This window comes from Herpailurus yagouaroundi, unplaced genomic scaffold, assembly GCF_014898765.1.
Source record: "Herpailurus yagouaroundi ecotype Mexico unplaced genomic scaffold, PumYag 218, whole genome shotgun sequence".
Lineage (NCBI taxonomy): Eukaryota > Metazoa > Chordata > Mammalia > Carnivora > Felidae > Herpailurus > Herpailurus yagouaroundi.
The window spans coordinates 4,154,119-4,173,769 of record NW_024412449.1 but is presented as its reverse complement, the minus strand read 5'-3'; the positions used below and the strand labels follow the sequence as shown (position 1 = coordinate 4,173,769).

Here is a 19,651-nt window from a genome sequence, read left to right as displayed (position 1 = left end):
AAGCAGGCTCCAGACTCTGAGCTGTCAGCACAGAGCCCAGTGCGGGGCTCAGACTTATGGACCACGATATCATGATCTGAGCTGCGGTCAGAAGCTTAACTGACTGAGCCACCCAGGCGCCCATAATTGGCTACTTATTAATGGTAGGGCCAGTACCAGTGATTAATCAGAGGGAAATTCTCCTGCCATGTACATAACAAAGACTCTTTATCACTTGCCCCAATTAGTGACTGATGCTTCCCACTTTTCCTTGTCCTTGGCTTTTAGAAAGAAAAGTTTCAAGATGATTCGGTCCCAGTCCCTGTCTCTGCAAATGCCTACGCAGCAAGATTGGAAGGGTGCCCCGACAGCCAGTCCGGTCATGTCTCCCACTACCCCTGTGTTCCCTGGAGCCACTTGCCAGCCCACGCCAGGGCCCTATGCCATTCCCGAGTTCCAGCGGGTCATCATCAGTGGAGATTACTGTGCCGGGGTAAGGTGTCTCCCACTCCCCATTCTCTACCCACTCCCCTGGGGGTTGTATGAAGGCTGATGGCCTTGTGCAGAGGCCAGGGTCCCCTGGGCCACTGGGGACTATGCCCAGCCCTGAAGCCTGGTATCGTCTGTGGGTATCTAGGAGGTGGCCGGCAGGAGGCACAGAAGTCTGAAGAGAAGGAGAGTCTTAGTAGAGGTTGTGGGGTATGGGTATGTCTAGGGTGCTGCTCATCCCCGTGAGGGGGGCCTAGGGTTGCAGGCTAGCACAGTGGGCTGTGGCTGTGGCCTGCAAGTTCCATGCATTCCCTGGGTCCAGAATGCTTCTCTCTGTCCCTGCAGCCCACTAAGGAAGATGCTAGCTCGGACCCCTCAGTGTTTCCAAGTGTTGAGTGGACTTGAAGTCCAGGTTTGCGTGAAATCAGTTATTGCTTGTTCAGCTTCTCCTATGTGATTAGGCTCAGTATCCTTAAATACAGGCCAAACTCTCCCAACCAGGAAGAGGGGGTTTGAGGAGAAAATGAACAAGCTTGGTTTACACCAAGTCGGTTAATACAGTCACCAAAAATGTGCTGATTTTCCTGGTTGGATGATGCATTTTTATTGCTTCTTTCCTTTTTTTTCCCCCAATTTTTTAATGTTTATTTATTTTTGAGAGACAGAGAGAGACAGAGCACAAGCAGGTGAGAGACAGAGAGAAGGAGACAGAATCTGAAGCAGGCTCCAGGCTCTGAGCTGTCAGCACAGAGCCTGACGTAGGGCTCGAACCCACGGACTGAGAGATCATGACCTGAGCTGAAGTAGGACACTCAACCGACTGAGCCACCCAGGTGCCCCTACTTCTTGAAGAGAAATATCAGTTAGTGCCAGGGTTAAGTCTGATTCTATCTCCCTGGCCCTCAACCAGCTACCTGTTGACCTCAATTGACCTTGTTGTTCTCTCTTCTTTTTAACAGTGGTTTTAGAATATATGATATATCTGAGAAAGCAAAGTAGCTACTACTCTTCTTATACATTACCCTGTAGTTTTAAAAAATATGTTATTTGTTTGAGGCAACCCTTGTGTGTTTTCACACAAATAACCTATGTACCTACAATTAATTAGGCACATATAATTTGTTTATTTTTACACAAATGGTAGTTTACACATTATACTGAGTCTAGCTTTTTACACTTTACGGTACATCTTAGAGATAATGCCTCTCAATAGATGAAGAACTTCCTTGTTCTTTTTTTTTAATATTAATTTTTTTTCAACGTTTTTATTTATTTTTGGGACAGAGAGAGACAGAGCATGAACGGGGGAGGGGCAGAGAGAGGGAGACACAGAATTGGAAACAGGCTCCAGGCTCCGAGCCATCAGCCCAGAGCCTGACGCGGGGCTCGAACTCACGGACCGCGAGATTGTGACCTGGCTGAAGTCGGACGCTTAACTGACTGCGCCACCCAGGCGCCCCTGTTCTTTTTTTTTAAATATGTATATAAGTGCATAATATTCCACTGTGTGGATGTACCACACTTTAAGTTCTTGTGGATGGGAATTTTATTGGATTGGAAACAATGCAGTCCTTCCCCAAAGAAGCAGTATCCTGACCAGGAGTCCTTGGTGTCTACCTGGCCTCTGACATGTGGGCAGAACAGGAATAGGGGGAGTTGAAGTAGATTGAAAGCCAGCTGAATGGGAGGATGTTGGCCTGGTTCAGTAGCTAGCTTCTTTCCATTGATTTCCTGGCACAGAGCCCCTGAGCTGGGCGGTTGGTCCCCAGAGAACTATGAGTCCATGAGAAACAGGCTGACCTTGCAGATCACCTTGGCCCCCAGTAGGCCCACTGTCGGCATGGGGCCTGCAGTATCTACAAGTGGGCCGATGGCTGGTCGTTCCCTGGGATCCCAAGTACCCTCTCTAGCCATGGCCTGAGCCCCTTGCCAGGCTGAGTCCATTGGCTCTGCAAGGTGTTTGGCTTTGTCATTGGCAGGGACATATTTTTGTCTAAGGTTCTAAGGTGTTTGTGTCTTCTCACCTATTCCTGCTACTCTCAGAAGCCATCCACTGGAAGGTGTAAAATGGAATTAACACACTCTTATGGGGACATTTGGAATCAGGAAAGGAGAAGTTACTTTCTTAACCAAAGTGAGGAGCAACATTTAGTGAAAGTATAAAAACATGCATGGAAAAGATATATACCAACTTCCTTCCTCTGAGGCTGGAGTAGGGTGAAGGAACAAGGAGGCTAGAGTTTTAGCTATATCTATGATGATTATTTATTCATGTATATAAGAGATCTGGAACAGTAATGAAAAACATTAAAAGTTTAGCTCTGGAAGGTAAACACATGAGTGTCTGTCATATTATCTTCAGTGCTGTCTTTATGTTTAAAGTATTTTAAAACTAAAAATGATTTTAAAAATTTTTAATGTTTATTTATTTTGAGAGAGAGTGAAGGAGAGTGAGTCGGGGGTGGGGGGAGCAGAGAGAGAGGGAGAGAGAGAATCCCAAGCAGGCTCTACACTGTCAGCACAGAGCCCGATGCGGGGCTTGAACTCATGAACCATGAGATCATGACCTGAGCTGAAATCAAGAGTGAGACGCTTAACGGACTGAGCCACCCAGGTGCACCAAAACTAAAAATGATTTTTAATTAAAGCAGAGAGGAAAAGTTCTAGGAACACCCTGCCACCCTCCCCACCCCGGCGCCCCATGCTCCACCAGTATCTTGTATCTCCCTCTGCTGTGTCACTTACCTCCTGTTACGACTGTCTGGTTACGGCTTGTCTCCCCAGACACATTCATGTTTCTGCCACACACATCCTTGCCAAATGCACAGAGGTAAATGAGCCCAATGGAAGGTGGGAATTTATCTTGTCTGTCTTTGAGTATGAGGCAGCTCTGGAAAAGCAGAACATGCTTAGGCTTTGGGACCCAGTCAGATCAGAATCCGAAGTTTGACTTTGTAACTTCTGGGCCTCTCTGGGCTGTGGTTTCCCCATTTGTAAAATGGGTTGCCGTAAGGACCAAAATGAAATCTAACACTTGTCAACAAGCGCTTGTTGCCTGGGTGAATTGAATGATTAACACACGAATCAGAAGCCAAAGCAAAGCAGCAGACAGAGCGTGCAGAGTTTTTATTTTTCCCTCTGAGGGACTCAGGTGAGTCCCTCATGTGAAAGCGATGATACTCACCCTCTGATCAGACATATGTTCTGGCCTTGCCTCTTCATGTTCAGGATGCAACAGCAGGCTTGTGGTTTAATCAGCAGGACTTGGGGCTGGCCTTGGGGGTGCAGGCTAGAGTACCTGCCTCTTCCCTAGTCTCTGGCAGCCGTAACTCTCCTCCTGTGCCAAGGGTCCCCAAGACCACCCCTGGGCTCAGTGATTCACTAAGAGGACGTCTAGGACCGAGCACACAGTTATACTCAGGACTAGGATTTATTATAGCAAATGGATGCAGAGCGAAGTCAGCACCGGGAAAAGGTACAGGGGGTGGAGTATGGAGAGGCCAGACTCCTCTCCCCATGGAGTCACCAGAACATACTTAATTCTATCAGCATTGATTTATGACAAGTTTGAAGTGTCGTCTACCATGGAAGCTCATTAGAGACTCAGCACCTAAGGTTAATAAAAACGTTGTCTCCCAGACTCCTCGAGGAAATCAGGTGTTCGACATAAACCGAGCATAAACTGTACATTTTAGTCTGGGTGAGCTGCTCGTATGAGTCAGTGGGAAGAATGCCCCCTGAAGCCCAAGTTCCCAGCCACCAGCCGAAAGCCAACTTTATAGTAGATCTTGTTAAGGACAGTGGTCTCAGGCCTATGATACGGACTCTTCTCTGCACACCTCGTTCTGCAGATCACCGTGGAGGACTATGAGCAGGCTGCCAAAAGCCTAGCCAAGGCCCTGATGATACGGGAGAAGTATGCCAGACTTGCCTACCATCGCTTCCCACGGACCACGGCCCGGTACCTGGGTGATCAGAGGGTAGACACTGCACCTCCAGAGGAGGGCCTCCCAGGTGGGTGCATGTGGGTCCCAAGTGGGGCACGGCCCAAGAATTGGTACTGGCCGGATGTATTCTCTTTGTTCTGGCTGGATGTATTTCTCCCACATGGTGTTTCAAGGGCAAGGCTCTGGTATTGGCTTCCTACACCCACGTTTGCTGGTTTCCCCAATGTCTGATTCTGTGCGCACTGTGTACCTGGCTCTGGGCAGAGCTGAGCTATAGAAGTTAAGAGAGAGGCAAACCCTGAGCTAGAGAATCCTCCAGAGACATAGGCAATCTCATTCTGGGTGTTTAACACAACACCATCAGACAGTAAATGTTGAATTGCTGGTGGGGTGGGGTAGTGTGGGGATAGATGCAGAGTGCATGTTCTGGGGATAGGGAAAGTAGGCTTTGACATCAAACACACCTGCATTCTGGTCTCAGCTCCACCACATTCTTGGGCAAGGTATTTCGCCAGACCTCAGTTTCTCAATATGTAAAATGGGAATAATACCTATGCCTTGGGCCTGTTCTGCAGCGTTTGGGGAAGAGGAGGTCAGAGATGGGAGGATGATTTCTGGTGGAGACTGGCCTGTGAAGGAGATAGGAGCAGTAGAGGCTGTAAGTTAGGTAACGTGAATGAATACAACAAGAAACCACTATCTGTGAAGGTGGTGGTGGGGGATCAGATGAGGGCCTGGTGGTCTGTGCCAGTGCCCAAGGACCTGGTTGCCTGCTGGGTGTAACTGCTGTCGACAGGTCTTCTCCTGTCTGGGTTTTCCTTGCAGCTCTGAGACCTGGGCTTTGGGCATCTGCTGCTACCTGGGACCCTGGGTGTATCTCAACACTTCGGGGCCCATTTCCCTAACTGTCTGAGGCAAGTTGATGCCATCTGCCCCAGTTTGGGCAAGGGCAGACAGGAATGACTGTCAAATGTGTACTCTATACAAAGCAGAGTACCCCGGGGGCTGGAAATGAGCATGGTGAGACAGAGGCTGTGGCTTCTTGCAGGCCTTGGTCCTGCCTGCATCTCACAGGCCCCTGGCACACTTTAGGGACTCCTGAGCTAGCCTGGGGCTGTGCTGCTTCAGCCCCTGTGATGCCTCACTCCTGCTCTGGGACAGTCTGTTCTGAGCACTGAATGGGGGACACTGCCTTGGTTGCCTTCTTTGATGAAGATTCCAGGGAGTGTCCCTAGCTCTCGCTGGCATCTGAGAAGGTGGGCTCTATGTGGGTTGGTTGATGTGCAGAGTTGAAGCCCCCAGTTTTACTGCTATTTAGTAGAACCGTTCCCTGGCCAGAGACAGAGCTTATCAAGAGTTAGGAATACTCATTATAAGAGTAATGAGAATAATGTCCTCTAATTTATGGGTTAGGCGTTACTGTTACAAAGCATTTCTTATGCCCACTTTTGCAGCCTTCACCACAGCCCGTTAAGGCAGGTTGTGTTATTCTCAGATGAGCAGACAGGATCAGAGAGCTGAAGTGGTTTGTTCGGTCTCATAGCTGGGAAATAGCCAAGAGGTGTTTTCTGCCTCCTGTGGGCTAACAGCTGTGGGGACAGATAGCTCTGTCGTTGCCATTCCCTGCTCTGTGGGAGATAAGCTGCCTATTCTGTGCTCACTTTGGGGAGGAGGAGGCTTTTCCATGCAGCTTCTTGGCTGCCCTCAGCTCAGGAAGATGTGGGAGGACAGGGACAATTATTCCCATTGGGCAGTCCCAAGTGCTGCCTGTTCTTTTATTAGGAGAGGACACAGCTGCCCTTTTTAATGGGCCTGGCATCCCTGTCATGCCCAGGAGGCTGGGGTTCATTTCAGTTAAATTAAAAATATTTACTGAAGTGCTAGCCATGTGCCAGGGTCTGTTCTAGGAAATGGGGATACAGTAGGAAACAAACCAAACATATACTACCTAGGATGAGTAAGTGAAATTATTTTACATAGTGGCAAATGCTAAGGAAACAAAATAAAGCAGGGAAGGAGATATATGATGTCAGGGTAGGTGGGGGTAGGTGGGGTGGTTAGGTTTTAGATAAGATGATGGGGATATCCCTCATTAGAGGGCTAAGGAATGTGACTTTTGAGCTTCTGTGAGCTCAAGAGGTCAAGGGCACTTTACCATCACTCAATCCTGTTTTGCAGACTTCCACCCTCCCCCTCCACCCCAGGAAGACCCTTACTGTCTGGATGATGCTCCCCCCAACCTGGGCTACCTGGTCTGCATGCAGGGGGGCATCCTCTTCGTGTATGATAATAAGAAGATGCTGGAGCGCCAGGAGCCCCACAGCCTACCCTACCCCGACCTGGAGACCTACACAGTGGACATGAGCCACATCTTGGCTCTTATCACGGATGGTCCCACGTAAGCCAGCTTTCCCCGGGTCTGCCTCTCTTTGCATGGGGGTTGTTCTGTAGGAAGGGGCTGGGAAAGGTCAGCTCACCCTTTAACTCTGGGCTTGCCTGCACTTCAATCATACCAGAAAGAGAGTACTTGTCCCCTTCCCCAGTGCTTTGTGGGTTCCTGCAACGATTTTCCATCATAGGCTGGCATGTTCTTAGAGTGGTACTACCTGTCCCTTCTGCATCCTAGATGTGGAGCTTCTGTTTGCTGGTGGCCACCTGTGTACCTGAGAGCAGCTGCTCTCGCTCTCCCCAGGCAGGGCAGTGGCCTTGTGGAGATAGTGCCCAGGGCATTGCCACAGGTGGTAGGGGAGAGGTGAAGGCTGTTGCCGCAGGCATTGGTTTTCCCATGTTTCTGGAGGGGAGAGTGCAGGGAGCCTGGGGACTTTGTGCCATGACCCCCAGGATGCTCATGGGCTTGGCTGAGCTAACGTGTCAGGCGGTCAGTCGTCTCCCTGCATTGGGCCCCTCCCTCCTTGGTGAGCACTGCAGCTCATCAGCAGAGGAGGGCTGGTCCCTGAACCCTCAAGTGGCTGTGCTGTGAGTGTCCAGCCAGGACTGGAAAGCTGGGGGAGGGAAAGGGTGCTGGTCATTGCCGAGGGACCTCTCTTGCACTGCCTTTAGGTTTTTTCTGGGAATGGTGTGATGCCAGTTCCCAAGACAGGGAGTGGACCCCTGGGGGGTGGGCAGAGTAGTTCTCTGTCCTCACTGATCTGAAGACAGATCTGGGAGGGGGAAAAAGCAGTTTCCAGCAGGCTTGCCTCTGCCTTGTGAGGAGGAACTTTGAGGGGGAGCCTTGGGAGGGAGGGTAGGGGGAGGACCCTGGCTGTTCCGGGAGGTATGTAAACAGTGGCTGTCCTGTCCAGGAGGCTATCCAGGTGAGACCTGCTGGGGAAAGGATTGGGTGGAGATGGCTTTTGAAATCCCTCGTGACTCAGACTCTTCATGCATCCTCTGTGCCGCTCTGGGGCTTGCCTCGGCTGACATGGTGACGTTCCAGGGTCGACAGCTGGTCCTTAAGAATGTCCGAGTGATTGCATGCCATGAGAGCTGCTGTTTATTTGGGGGCCACAAGGAAGCAGGGTGGCGTGACTTGTGGTTGATGGTTCCGTGTGGCTTGAGCACAGGCACATGGCCAGACCCCTGGGTTGGTTGTGGGCTGGCAGTTGGCCAGGAGCAGTGAGTTCCCACCCCTGGGGGCCTTTGCTGGCTGGTGGGAGCATCAGTCCATGCAGAGATTTCTGTGCTACTAAACATCCCTACATTCCTAATCTGCCCATGATACAAAACATCCTCTGCTTGTCTTGAGACCTTAGAGTTGAGGGGTCTTCAGGTCTTGGGGTTTGGGGAATGTCATTAGATTACAGGATGCTTCCTCTCTATGCCAGAGGTAGGCAGGTCTTGCCTTATAGTTTGACTGTACTCCTGATCTTCTGGGGAGAAGTGAAACTCTTTAAAGAAGTAAAGGTGGTTGAGGATCAATGGGAAGACATAAGGAAGGAAGGAAGGAAGGGATGAGGAGGGAGACTTTTATTGAGCATCCACTCTGCTCAGAGTTAGGCCCTTCACACACATGAGCCAATTTAACCTCCAGTTCAGTCCTGGGCATTGCCATCTCTGTAGTTGCTCATGGGAAACAGAGGCTTGGGATGAATTACTTAAGCACATAAAGCTAGAAGTCAGAGCACCTGTGTGAGTTTGCAAAGTCAGCTTTCCACTGCCCTGAACTGACTCTCTGCTCATTTCGTGGAATATGTGGAGGTGGTTACACAGGTCAGCTGGGTCTGCAGAAAGCTGGGACCACCACATCCCTCCCTGCTGCATCCTGACCTTGCACCTGAGGGTTGGTCCCCACAGCCACTGGAGGTCTCAAAACTGGAGAGCTTGATGCCACTTCTCCTTAACTGTGGTTTCTCCCCACTTGCAGGAAAACATACTGTCACCGGCGACTAAACTTTCTGGAATCCAAGTTCAGTCTTCATGAGATGTTAAATGAAATGTCTGAGTTCAAAGAGTTGAAGAGTAACCCTCACCGAGACTTCTATAATGTGAGAAAGGTGCGTCAGTGGGCCACTGTTGAGAGTCACCCCTCCCGGTCCCCTTTCCAAACCACTGGGATACCCTGGGTGAGTCTGGGGCTGGACCCCTGTGTGGTCTTCCTTGGCCAGAGGAGTGTGATGTGTACATGCAGAAGGAAGATTGGTGAGTTGCCTTCCTTCTCTCAGGCCATGCCTCAGATCATGCTGGGTATGATTCTAGGTGGAAATCTTTGTCCATATCATGTATCTCTTGGAATGTGCCCTCTTCCTTAGAAAATAGGGTATGGTCTGTCTGTTAATTGTCATAAGACTTGAGGTCAGGCTACTTTTAAGGTAGAGGATGTATTATATTCATCACAGAGAGAAAAGGCTGTTATGAACTCTTTGGGCTTGGGAGTTTGTGGTTTTTCTTCCTTCTGGATCAGGTGTATTTATGGAAAAGATCTGATGTGCTCCTGTCTCTGCCACTCCCCTAGGGTGGAGGGGGAGGCTTAGCCTGGGCTCAGGTTCCTGTGGCCTGCAGGGGCTGCAGCTGGGGCAGGTGTGTAGGTTAAATGATCATGGATTCCAGCTTTTCCATTTTCTTCCATTCATGAATATCAGTGCTAAGCATGGGGTGTTTGATGTTGAGCAGCAGTCGCTGCCCATCCCCAAGAAGTTCCTAGCCTAGTCCTCTCAGTGTGGTGTTGTGGCAGGGGTGGCTTTCAGGAAGAGGCCAGAACTGAGCTGACTTAAAGAGTGAGTAGGAGTCAGCCTGGAGGGGGGTGGGGTTGGGGGCAAAGAAATGAAAGGGATGGCATTCCAGGCAGAGGGCACAGCATATGCAAAGACCAAGAGAGAGAGGGTGCTATGAGAGAAGAGACTACGACCAGTGAATGCCACGACAGCAGGTGGTGTGGTGTGACAGGAGCTCAGGTGCTGGGGGAGAGCGTGGTGCTGGGCTGTGGGGAGAGTGTGTTGGCAGAGGTGTATGAGGTTCTGGACCATGCAGGGCCCCTGGGGTTCGCAGAGGAAGCTGGGAAGGGGGAGGGGGCATGGTAGTATTCTGGGACAGGAGCTCATAGGGGAAGGGTGGGGATTAGGCTTTGCCTCATGGCCAAACCTGAGCTGAGTCACAGTGGGGTCCTCATCTCCATTGGGGCCTCTGTCCTAGATGTGACCCCTGAGGACTGCCCCTCTCTGGGGCAAGCTTTGATAAGGGAACCTTGGCTGGGGGTACAGCGAAGATGTGGCTCCTCTGTGGAGCCCAAGCCTCCCTGACCTGATTGGGAACACTCAGCTGTGATGGTTGGAAGGCCTCCTCCAGAGAGGTCCCAAGGTCACTTCTGTTAAGTGAGTTCCCATCCCTGGGGGCCTCCTCTAGGGGGTTCTAAGGTCACTTCTTGCGGTCTGGCATGGACTCCCCATGGATGGGACCATCCATCCAAGGCTCTTCTCAAGGAAAAGCCTTGAGAATGAGAGGTGACTTCAGCTCATGAGCTGTGAGGCTTATGGAAGTGTCTCAGGGGGTTCCAGGTAGAGGTGACAGCATATGTGAGAAATCACCTACCTGGTACCCTTACCTTTGAGCACTATTTGCTCCTTCTCTAAGAGCCTCAGGTGCTCAGACAGGTAGATGCTCAGGCACCATGCCAGCCCCTCTCAGCCCTGCCTAAATGCACTACACGTACCCAGATGGGTGTCTGAGGAAGCTTCTTGCCCAGCCCAGTGCAGTCCTACCCTCCACATGAGTGCTCTGGGCCTACTTCCTGCTGCCTGGGGCTAAGGTGTCCTTGGTGATTTTACTGCTTCTGAGGTAGGGCCCCAATGGGTGGGCTCCTGAGCCAACCAGCTGCTCTCTGGCTGTGATGTGGAAGAGGGTCCTAGAGGGGGCCATGGTTACCTAACCCTAGGGGTCCCCCTCTCAGTTTGAGGCTAAACGTGCTCTCTGGATAGAGATGGCCTTAACCCCTGTGCCGTAATGCAGTGGCCTGTTTTCTGGCACCACAGCAGTCCATAAACATGGGCCCAGATCTGCTCCAAGTCAGGCCTCTGCTTGCCCCTCCCTGCCTCCTGGGTGCTGACTGCTCTATCTTACCTTGGAAACCTCTTCTGTGAGAGAACTGGCTTTCTGAAACCCAGGGTGGCCTGGGAGGGTGGCCTCCATATTTCTAAGGTAGCTATCAGTGTTGTGAGGGCAAACCAGGGCTGTGCTCTGAGGCAGAAGCTGTGCTTGGCCATTGGGTCTGTGTGGGTGGTGTTTGTGAAAGTATCTGCAACATCACAACAGGTCATGTGTCATGACACCACGGGGCCCAACCAGCAGGACTGTGTAACTGAGACATTTGTTGTTTGCTCAGAGTTAAGAACCAGGGCCGAGTGTGTTTACTGCTTAGGAGTTGGGTAAGATTAGTCCTCAATCCACTTTGGTTTACGTGCCATATCAGGCATAGCAAATAGGCTTCATCTTCTGTGCCAGACTTGACCATTTGGCAGTGGCTACTCCCAAAGCATAGTGAAAGTGCTGCAATCAATTAGTGATGTCTGATATGCATGTGGAAATGGCCAGTGTTGGCCAGCCCTGTGTGTAAACTGTACTGTTTGCTTACACCTGGATCTTAGGTGAAAACAAGAACATGCTGGTGTCTCCTCGTGAATTGAAAACACTGACATCCAATGACAGGCTCTTTTACTTGTTTCTAAAATAATCACCTTGGACATTCCGAAGTTTGGATTGGATGCTTCCTGGATTGTCCAGTTGTTTTCTTCCTTCATCTTGTGACTTGTGGGGATAAGGACAGACTGCACCCCCTGCAGTGTGTCATTGGTATGCTAGAGGACACAAGCAGAAAGCCCAGAATGTGCTCTGTCATGCTGAGGTAGTGGAGTCCAGCTGTGTCCTGCTGAGCTAAGCCAGGCTGACCTCTTGTGCATCCCACATGAGCCCAGCCTATCCCTGAGATGACTGAGCCTTTACAGTGTGCTTTGGGCGATGTTTTAGCTTTTGGTGCTTTGAATTGTTTTATTTCTTTGATGTCTAGTGGTCTTTCTGGTTGGAAGTGGCAAGATTAATGGCAAGAAGGGCCTGGATGAGTCAGTGATGCTGTCAGTGACATGGGCTGGCTCAGACAATATTCACAGAAATTCAACAGATCAAATGTCTGGTTTGGCCTGACTTGGAGATGCCTGGCCAGCTGTGGACAGCATTCCCTGGCCAGAGGTCAGCCGCCTCCTCATCCTGGCCCTGGAAGAGTACCCAGCCGGCTACAGCAGTAACTGCAGAGCCCATGAGACTGCTGCCTCTCTCCCTGGGGACCTCCCTGAGGCCCCTTGGGCTCGTGCAAGGGGCATCAGGATGCCCACTGTGACTTCAGCCATCCCCCGGATTAGCCAGGTCTCTGTTTCCTCAGGGCTGGTGGCTGATGGGAATATTCCAAGAGAAGTCAGTGGGAAGAATGGTACCTTGTGGGGCATTTGGTGGGCCCTTAGGGTTATTTGAGGATGTGGATATCATCATTTGTTCATCCATCCATCCATTGACTCAACAAATGCATCATATTAGGCTCTGGGTGGGCACTGGAGACTTAGATGCATAAGACGAGGTCTCTGTCCTTGAGCACTGTGCTCCCAGTCTAGTGACAGAGTAGATGGGGAATTTGTAGAGTGAACAGCAGAGACATGTACACTAATGGGAGTGTCCATGCTAGCTTTCCTGGTTGGGCAAGGGAAAAACTGGTCATTGTGCTGAGGGGATCAGGATTGGCTTCCAGGAGGAGGAGGTTGTTAGAAATTCCCTGTAGGTGGATGAGATTGGTGAGGAGGAAGGAAGACATGCCAGGCAGAGGAGACACATGGGCACAGTGATGTGGTGCAGAATAGCACAATGCCTCAGGTGCCTGTAAGTGGTATGTCATGGCTGGAGCATAGAGCAGGCAGTGGTAAGGTGGGAATTAAGGGTGGAAGTAAGCCTTGAATCCCAGGCTAAGGAGTTTGAGCTTTATCTTGAAGACTTGGGGGCCACTGATGGTTTTGTTAGCTGGGGAATGGCCAGACACATTTTAAAAAGATCTTTGGATGCTATAATGAGGTGAATTGAGCAGCAAAACTAGAGGGAGGACCAGTTTCAAAGCCTAGAGGAGAAACTGGGGGGAGGGGTGTAGATTCAGGCATTGGTAGGGCCATGGATACTGAGGTTTTGCCGTCTACTTTGAGGCTTGGACACCCCAACTCTTGTGGCCAGGGGAGGTGGCCTGGCTGATGGCTTGTGGGCACCATGTTACAGGTGGACACACACATCCACGCAGCTGCCTGCATGAACCAGAAGCACTTGCTGCGCTTTATCAAGCACACGTACAAGACAGAGCCTGACAGGACTGTGGCCGAGAAGCGGGGCCGGAAGATCACCCTGCGGCAGGTGTTCGACAGCTTGCACATGGACCCATATGATCTCACTGTCGATTCACTGGATGTCCATGCGGTGAGTGAGGTTCTGCCCTAGTGCCTCAAGCCATCCTGGTTGGGGACTCAACCTGCTGGAAGGAAGCCATGGTTGTGCCTGGAGAGAGGCTGGCGGTGTAAGCAGCTCTTTCTCTTCTAGCCATAGGAGATATAAGAGGTAGTTTGGCCTCAGGGGATAGCAGTGCCATGGGGTCGGAAAAAAAGAGTGTGACTGGAGTCAGACAGGTCCCCCTTCTAATTCTCCTTCTGCCAGTTAGGAGTTGTGTGCCCTTAAGCAGGTCACTTAAGCTTTCATTTCCTTGTTTATGAAATGGTGAATGCCATGTACCTTGTTGATATTACGAAGTTATTAAAATTCTAAATGATGGTGCAGCTGCTATAGAAGACAGTGTGGAGTTTCCTCAAAAAGTTAAATGCAGAATTACTATTATATTCCAGCAATTCCACTTTTAGGAATATACCCGAAAGAATTGAAAGCAGGGACTAAAACAGATACTTGCACACCAGAGCTTATATAGCAGCACTATTCACAACAACCAGTAGGTGGAAATGACCCAAGTGTCCATCAGTAGATGAATGGATAAACAAGATGTGGTAGATACACACAATGGAATATTCTGCAGTCCTAAAAAGGAATGAAGTACCGATACCTGCTACAACACGGGTGAACCTCGAAAACATGCTAAGTCAGAAAAGCCAGACACAAAAGGACAGTGGGTATATGATTTATTCATATGAGGTACGTGGAATAGGCAAATTCATAGAGAGAGAGGGGTGGTTACCAGGGGCAACCAGGAGGAAGGGGTCATGGGGAGTTATTGTTTAATGGGTATAAAGTTTTAGTTTTACAAGATAGAGAGTTGAACTGCACACTTAAAAAACGGTTAAGATGATGGGGCGCCTGGGTGGCGCAGTCGGTTAAGCGTCCGACTTCAACCAGGTCATGATCTCACGGTCCGTGAGTTTGAGCCCCGCGTCGGGCTCTGGGCTGATGGCTCAGAGCCTGGAGCCTGTTTCTGATTCTGTGTCTCCCTCTCTCTCTGCCCCTCGCCCGTTCATGCTCTCTCTCTGTCCCAAAAATAAATAAAAACGTTGGAAAAAAAAAATAAAAAAAAAAAAAACGGTTAAGATGATAAGTTTTGTGTTATGTATATTTTACCACAATAAAAAAATCTTAGTAAAACAAATAAAACACTGAATGAAGTAATGTGGAGAAAGTGCCTGATGAAGTCGAAGCAGTAATAGACACCCTTTATTACTGATTGGTTAGTAGTCTGGTGTTTTCTGCTCAGCCAGTGATGCTCCTAGCCGTGGTTTCTTGGAGCACGAGATGCCTTGATCCTTCACAGAGGGCCTCAGTACAGGACCCTGGGGCTGACTGAGTGAGGAGACACATCCTGGCCCCAGGACTTTCCAAGATTTCATGCAAGAGCTGACATAGAAGATAGCCATCAGCATGGCTGCACATAAGACCCCCTTGTAAAGGCCTGGAGAGAGAAATGTGTATGGTGGCTACAGAACAATGTGGTGATCTGCCTGGTGGTCTCCTCTCTCCAGGGCCGGCAGACATTCCATCGCTTTGACAAGTTCAACTCCAAATACAACCCTGTCGGGGCCAGTGAGCTGCGCGACCTATATTTGAAAACTGAAAACTACCTGGGAGGAGAGTACTTTGCTCGGATGGTCAAGGCGAGTGAGCCCTGGGCCTCTCCAAGCCCTCTTCCGATACCTGACAGCATCTACCTGCAGAGGGTGGGGGCGCTGCATAGCCTCCTGTTTTCCCCTCCCCGAATCCCCATCAGTCCACCATCCAGCTCAGGCAAGGCACAGGCACCCAGGAGCCCTGTGCGGTGGCCCAGGCTGCCCGCTCCCGAGCATGGGCACACTGGTGCTGCAGGTGCTGAATGCACGCCAGAGGAAGGGAGGGTATCCACCAGTGCTCACAGCAGCCAGGCTCACTGCCCTGTCTGCAGTCTGGATTTGGGGCAGTGTAGCTCCATTTGGAGGGGCTTCTGCTGCCTGGCCTGGTTAGACATGTGACTGTGCGGACCACAGCCTTCCCCTCCCCCAGGAAGGAGCCTCTACTGAGGTGGAGGAGTAGTTACATGGCAGCGAGAGGATGTAGATTAGGCCTTCCCAGCCTGGGAGCAGGTGGTGAGGGAGCTGCAGGGTCCAGCAGCTGGGGTGCTCTTGGGCTGACCTGAGCTCTTCTTGGTGCTAGGAGGTGGCCAGGGAGCTGGAGGAGAGCAAGTACCAGTACTCAGAGCCACGGCTGTCCATCTATGGCCGCAATCCCAAGGAGTGGCCCAAACTGGCCCGCTGGTTCATCCAGCACAAGGTCTACTCACCCAACATGCGCTGGATCATCCAGGTGCCCCGGATCTAGTAAGTGAGGTGGCCCGCTGTCTGCCCATGCCCTCTGGGGACACAGCCTGTCCCTCATGGGCTGCTGAGTCTGTACTATTGCTGGTGGGGCTGGTTCTGGTGCCAGCTTGGGCCTCTCCTCCCTAGGGATTTTCCCATAGTGTGGGGGTGGTTGGCAAAGTTGTCCTTGTGACACTTAAACTCATTCTTTGAAGAACAAACCTGTGCAAAACCTAGCAGGAACTACTACCCATATTCTCAATGGGGTTTGAGGGTGGATTATCCTTTTGCATGAGCCCCTGGGTATGAGTAACTTGATGGTGGCGTTGCTGGCACTGGATTTCCATGGCTAGGACTCAGATGACCACTGTCCTCTTCCATCTGGCCAATGTGGGGCTCATGGTCCCTGCGTGGGCCAGGATATGTGGTTTAAGGGAACTCAACTCAGTGGAGGAGAAATTTGAGAACTCATCTCTCAGACCTTTGGTCAGCCTGAGTCCCAGCACCCCACTCCAGCATGGCCTCTAGCTTGGAAAAGCTCTCTGATGGGCATGGGTGGGCGTTGACCAATGCCTAGCATTGCAGAACTTGCTGGGAGTTGGAGAGGAGGGGAAGGACCTGTGTTCAAGCCACATCTCTGACTCTACTCCGGGTGTTTAGATGGAAACACAAGTGGCCTGAGGAAGCGATGGGGTTGCTCTCCCACAGACCAACAGGGCTGGTAGGTTCACTTTAATCAGCAAGTCTCTGCTTCCCCCCAGTGACATATTTAGGTCAAAGAAGCTGCTGCCAAGCTTTGGGAAGATGCTGGAGAATATCTTCCTGCCCCTTTTTGAGGCCACAATCAACCCCCAGGATCACCGAGAGCTTCATCTTTTCCTCAAATATGTAAGTGTGGGTGGTACTTCAGGTGATGTGCCCAGTGGTGAAGGGAAGAGAAACTTCCAAGTGGGTTGGGTCAGGCTTCCCTTCTCAGATCCTGTCACTCTGTGCCCCAGGCAGGGGTGGCCGATCCCAAGAAACTGAATTTCCAAAATAATGAGTTTGCTCCGGGTAGGGGAAGTCCCCTTCTCCTCAGGGGCAGCCCTGGGATGTGGATGGGGTGCCAGGAAGACAGCAGTGAGGAAAGACTGAAGAGTCGGTTCCTGGCTGGGTGGTGCTGGAAAGACTGGATTCTGTCCCCAGAAGCGCCCAGCAGCACCCCCAGGTCTTTAGAAATGTAGACAATCAGTGCTCTTGCTTTTACCTCATAACAATGGTCCTCACGTCTTGTCTGGTTGAATACACAAGCCCGACAACATGCATTTATCTGGCTAGTTATGGGAGAGGGGAAGAAGGGATAGAGGAGAAGTTAACCAGAAAGGGTATAAGTGGGGCAGGCCCTGATCCCTCCCTCTGGGTTCCCAGAATGGAGATGGCTGTAGACAGTGAGAAGCAAGTTCAGTACCCCATGGAGGTTCTGGGGGTCTGACAGGGAGGGAGGCAGAGAAGGTTCTGGAGAGCTGGGGGTGTGGGAAGGGGTGATGGGGTCTCTGTGTGTGTGTGTGTAGGGGGCTGCTAGGAAATGTTTGGGCAGGCTGAAGGACGTCATGGAATTTATGTTTTAGACAAACACCATGCTGGCTGTTGTATGGAGAAAGGCCGGGAACAGATGGTAGCTAAAGGTGGGGGGAAAGGGGCAAGATGAGAGCCAGGGGGCCTGCTCCAGCAGTATAAACAGATGCCGGGGACTTGCACCAGCAGAACAGCTCACAGTTATGAGTGTTTGCTGCCTGCCCAGTGATCCACACCATGACATGGTTTTGCTTCAGCTTCATGATTACCTGACTTCACGTCATTTTGTTGGTGTTCATGCTGGGCAGAATTATTACATGCTTGCTGTATGAAGCACTGTTAATGCTTCCACGGATTGTCTCATTTAATTCAGCCCAGTGAAGCTACTTGCTCCAATCTACATATGAGGAAATCACATGAGGCTCAAAAGTGGTAGAACTGGAATTCATATCCAGGTGTCTGATTCCCCAGTAGGTGTTATTACCCTCATGCTGTAGTGCCTCCCAAGTAGGAAAAGTGAGGCATATGCAGATGGCAGGCCAGGGCTTCTGGGCATGCGGTGGGCATGGTTGCAGCATCGACAAGACCTGGGCAAAGCCTGAAGGTGAGCCCGGAGGAAGAATCTAGGGTGCCTCCCCAGTGCCCGGCTTTGTGGGAGAGTGGACCCTGTGCCTTCAGAGGTCACTAGAAGTGGGGGAAGAGCACGCTTGGGGAGGAGGAGGAGTTGGGGATTGGACATATTTTGTGCTTGAGGCCCTCCATCTGTTGAATACAAAGCTGAGAAGAGGGACTGTTGTTACCTCCATGCCAGGCCCTGGAGAGTTCAGGGAAGGCACGGGGCTAGTGAGTACAGAGCAGGGCTCAAGGGCCTCCCTGGCCCCCAGACCCATCCAGGCCATGCTGGGAGCTGTGGTGGCAGCCATGTCATTGCTTTTGACACGTGTTTCTATGACAGGGAAGATTCCGCAAGGACCCTCATGGTCCCTTGCTCCTCTGGGCACCTACTGCCCATATAGGAATGGCAGAGGCTGGCAGACCTGGCCAGGACTCCCCAGTTTGGGCCAGTTGTGGAGCAAGGTGGAGTCATTCAGAGGCTCCTTCCAAAGTGCTGTTGTGGCTGAGTAAAAGTGGGGGAGATGCGTTAGCAGAACTGCTCCTTTGTGCTGGCCGAGAGGCTGTATCTTCTGTAGGTACATGTTTGGTCAGGGACTGGGAACAGGTGACCAGGCAGCCAGTGACTAGGGTGGTGCCCCCAGGGGCAAAATTTGGGTCTCAGCTGAGGTGCAGCTACTGTGGAAAGACAGGAAGCTCAGAGGGAAGTTCCCAGGGAGGAGTTGGGGGGCAGAGCACTTCCCTCCTGGGAACCACAGCTCACCCTCCAAGGGGCCCTCCTGGATGGGGCCCACCTTGACCTGTTTGTGAGGCACTGAGACTGGTTTCCTGTGACCTCCCCTGGTACATCGCAGGGGCACCCTCCACTCACAGCCCCAGAGACCAGACCCAGAGTCCATTTAGGTTCAGAGACTGGTTGTCTTGCGTGGGCAAGCTCCCTAAGCGTTTTGGGTCTGGTTTGTTCATAGTCAAGCCCTCCCTCACAGGATGGCTCTGAGTGTTATATTAGCTGATGTGTGGTAAGTGCATAGGGCCTGCCGTATAGTTGGCCTGTCCCATTCCCCCTCACAGCTGTTGTCACTGCTGCTGATGGCAATTTCTGCTAGCTACCCTGCAGTGTTGGCCTTCTCCTTGGCACAGCAGAGGGATGGGTGGTGGGTGTGGCTGGTCCAGTCTGAGTTTCCCCTCTTACCATCACCACTACCACACTAGGGCTTCGCACTCTCCAGTCTGGCCTTCTGCCTACTTTTAGAAGCCACAGAGGGACAGGTTATGGCATCGTCCCCACTTCCGATCCCTGGGAGGAATGTGGCCTCAGTTAGGCTATGGGGTCCCCAGCTGACGGATGAACCTGGGAGGCTTGGCCCCCAAGGCCTTTGGCAGCTCATCTGCCTCAGCTTGATGCAGGACCCCTCCTCCTGCCCAGGTGACAGGGTTTGACAGCGTGGATGATGAATCCAAGCACAGCGACCACATGTTCTCAGACAAGAGCCCCAACCCAGACATCTGGACCAGTGAGCAGAACCCGCCCTACAGCTACTACCTGTACTACATGTATGCCAACATCATGGTGCTCAACAACCTCCGCAGGTGGGTGAGCCCAGCCCCTGCACACACGTCTGTGTGCCCTCACACCTCACACCCGGGGTCATGCCCCAGCACACAACACAGGTCACAGTATTCACAGAGCCATGCACACATGCAGGCATGCTGCTATGCCGCAGACATGATCGTACAACACAGCCAGACTTTATGCCCGTACACACATGTGTGCATACATATACCCACCAAGAG

General features: G+C 51.4%; 1 protein-coding gene across 9 annotated transcripts in view; it reads left to right on the top strand.

Moving 5' to 3' along the window:
- The window catches only part of AMPD3 (adenosine monophosphate deaminase 3), a 60,557-nt gene that overhangs the window by 34,108 nt on the left and 6,798 nt on the right, over positions 1–19,651 (top strand). For 8 of the 9 annotated variants that reach the window (XM_040456889.1, XM_040456895.1, XM_040456892.1 and 5 more), the window contains exons 3-11: positions 268–472; positions 4,320–4,482; positions 6,594–6,813; positions 8,779–8,908; positions 13,152–13,346; positions 14,885–15,016; positions 15,549–15,712; positions 16,453–16,579; positions 19,284–19,447. In XM_040456889.1, the coding sequence (XP_040312823.1) occupies positions 268–472; positions 4,320–4,482; positions 6,594–6,813; positions 8,779–8,908; positions 13,152–13,346; positions 14,885–15,016; positions 15,549–15,712; positions 16,453–16,579; positions 19,284–19,447 (1,500 nt within the window). The remainder of the gene's footprint in view (positions 1–267; positions 473–4,319; positions 4,483–6,593; positions 6,814–8,778; positions 8,909–13,151; positions 13,347–14,884; positions 15,017–15,548; positions 15,713–16,452; positions 16,580–19,283; positions 19,448–19,651) is intronic. The other variant, XM_040456896.1, reaches the window with a different exon arrangement.